The 3,089-nt window shown below is 45.7% G+C and overlaps 1 protein-coding gene across 1 annotated transcript in view; it reads right to left on the reverse strand.

Annotated features, from left to right (window-relative positions):
- Positions 1 to 2,566: 2,566 nt before the first annotated feature.
- The window catches only part of SARC_00989 (hypothetical protein), a 2,758-nt gene continuing 2,235 nt past the window's right edge, over positions 2,567 to 3,089 (reverse strand). The window contains exon 4 of the mRNA XM_014305321.1: positions 2,567 to 2,945. Coding sequence (XP_014160796.1) covers positions 2,709 to 2,945 — 237 coding nt within the window. The 3' untranslated portion in view covers positions 2,567 to 2,708. The remainder of the gene's footprint in view (positions 2,946 to 3,089) is intronic.

A 3,089-nucleotide genomic window follows, 5' to 3' on the forward strand; every position in this document is an offset into this window, starting at 1 on the left:
TTTATATATAGGTATGAATATATATACACATACATATATATATATATATATATGTGTGTGTGTGTGTGTATATGTATATATATAGAGTACGCTGCTGTGCTGCTATACTCTTCTTTGCTGGATTCTATGGACAGGTGTCTGCACTTTGTGATTCAACCGGCGATACTGCTCAGTGAGCATGCTTGACAATCGTTTGACATAGTGTATCGAATTTCATTCGGATTATGCGCGAAATTAAACACATGATTAAATAAACAAATCTCTATGTCAAAAGCCTCTTTGTTTCCTGTCAATAGAATGAGTACATCACCCATTTTAAAATCTTGGGTGCATCCCCCTTTTTAAGATTATGGGTGCGTTTAGGCCCAAGAGTATTTGTCCGACTTTTGTACTATCAGCATATCTCGGGACTACATACTTCGCGCGAGAGTGCACACTGCACAGATGTATAAACCTGAATAAATCGTCAGGCACGCTTTTGCAGAAGGGATTTATAAACATCTTTCCTTTTACGCCACAATGAACAAAGCTTCAGCAGGGACAGATCCAGTGTCTTTCAATATAAATATCTTAACCCTGGCTGGATAGGGTTCAATAGGGTTTTAGGGTTTGTATTTTTGGCGCCTGGGTCTGGGGGACAGTGGTCTGGTACATCGCGAGGGACTCGCACCCTTCTACAGCGTGTGGTTGTATTAAAGTACTTGCCAGAGGTTCGTCCTTTATCGTCAAGTGAAGATAATTACCAATCGGATATACGACAATTCCTGTCGGATCGTGCATGTACAAGGGCAGATAACTACCAATAAGATATACGACAATACCTGGCGTATTTAATAGCTGTGTAAGTACGAGTGCAGTTTACCACCATCAGTATATATAAGACCCGCTTAACCGTTGCTACAGGTGAGGTACTGCGACCCTCCAGGCCCACGCTTTACGTCGGATGTCCAGTGGCAATACCACCAGCCCTAAACAAACGGAACGGCAATTCAACTAGTACCTAACTTTCCTATGGCCTCTGGTGAGCGGCTTACAGCATCTTCCGAACTTCGGGTTCGGCGTACGGCTCTACCATACTGTGGCTGAGATCATCAGCTCAGAAAGAAGCGTTGCATATGGGTCATGACTTGCTACCACACCACTGGGGTCACGGCAGGATCAACTGTCAAAACTCGCAGTAAACCGAGTGATGGGCAGCCGGGGTGAAGTCAAGGCCAGGCCAAGCAATGCGTGTTATACATAAACTGTTATGTTGTAAGTGAGCAAGACGGTCGTAGGATGTGTGTCGAGTGGGGCAACCCTGGTTACAACAACAACGTGTACACACCAACACACTTGTTGGCTCGTGACGAAGGCTGTTACGGTAGGTGTCACTCTCTGCCCCACCAGGGCACTCGCGGTCAGATATAGACTTCAGTACAAACACAGTCTAAAGAATACCCCACAGCCAACCCGAGAATTACACCTTGCCCCAGAACCTATGTTTTTAGGATCGGTCCCCACTTTATAGGGCACAGCCCGTATTGATTCGGCATTTAGGACTGAGCCAGTTTGCGTCCTCGCCCTATTGCGTGTATAGAAGTGCGACCCGCAATCTGACCAGTCTTCAGTAGTACTGTCTCAGTTATAGTCGTATACATATTACGAATGTGCGTCATACGGTGTATTATACCATCCCGGTTTCTGTATAATATCATCCTGGTTTCTGGATGATACCATCCTGGTTTCTGTATAATATCATCCCGATTTCTGTATAATACCATCCCGGTTTCTGTATAATATCATCTCGGTTTCTGGATGATACCATCCCGGTTTCTGTATAATATCATCCCGATTTCTGTATAATACCATCCCGATTTCTGTATAATACCATCCCGGTTTCTATATAATATCATCCCGGTTTCTGTAGAATACCATCCCGGTTTCTGTATAATACCATCCCGGTTTCTGTACAATACCATCCCGGTTTCTGTACTGTACCATCCCTGTTTCTGTATAATACCATCCCGGTTTCTGTATAATACCATCCCGGTTTCTGTATAATAACATCCCGGTTTCTGTACAATGCCATCCCGCCCGGTTTGCTATGCGATAGACAAGCAAACCATATCATTAAACGTCACCAGCAACCATCAAGAATTCCGCCGTGTCCGGGCACTAACGCAATCTGCCAGCGAGCGCAACGGTCTGTCAGAGGCACACAGCAGCACGCGATCTCATCCCACCTACTAACATGCCATCGCATGCCCATCGCATGCCCATCACATCCTACTGACAGTCATCACATGCCCTTCACATGCTACTAACATACCATCACATGCCCATCACATGCTACTAACATGCCATCACATGCCCATCACATGCTACAAACATGTCATCACATGCACTCAACTGCAAACCAGCCACCAGCAGATACAGTACTCTACTCACCCAACAGACGCACATGGCGATGGAAGTGCGTGGGAAGGTACACATAGCTGTGCACAACAGCCGCTTGCTACCTACACACCTCACTACTACGACTCTCCCCATGTGTGGGCTGAGTGTCTATCAGCCGATTGCTACCTACACACCTCACTACTACGACTCTTCCCATGTGCGGGCTGAGTGTCTATCAGCCGATTGCTACCTACACACCTCACTACTACGACTCTGCCCATGTGTGGACTGAGTGTCTATTAGCCGATTGCTACCTACACACCTCACTACTACGACTCTTCACGTGTGTGGGCTGAGTGTCTATCAGCCGATGGCGTTGTAGTGGCGTCGTGTGTGAAATGATCTGCCGCACATGCTGAATGCTCATCGACGTCGTGTCCTGCGGAGGTACTTTTTATACGCACAGACTGTGAGGTCATCGCTAGTGTATGCATCAGATCTGCCAGCGCACTCGTGCTGATACGGCCAGTCTCGTTGATGGTAGCTGCTAATGTCTGAAGCATAGTCTGGCAGGTAGAGGTAAGGGTGGGGTGAGAGTCGGATTGAGTGCATAGGGCATATATATATATATATATATATATATGTACATAAATAGATACATAGATATATAGCTATATAGATACATACATATACATATACATGCATATATA

The sequence above is a fragment of the Sphaeroforma arctica genome, assembly GCF_001186125.1.
Source record: "Sphaeroforma arctica JP610 unplaced genomic scaffold supercont1.35, whole genome shotgun sequence".
In the NCBI taxonomy this organism is placed as follows: domain Eukaryota; class Ichthyosporea; order Ichthyophonida; genus Sphaeroforma; species Sphaeroforma arctica.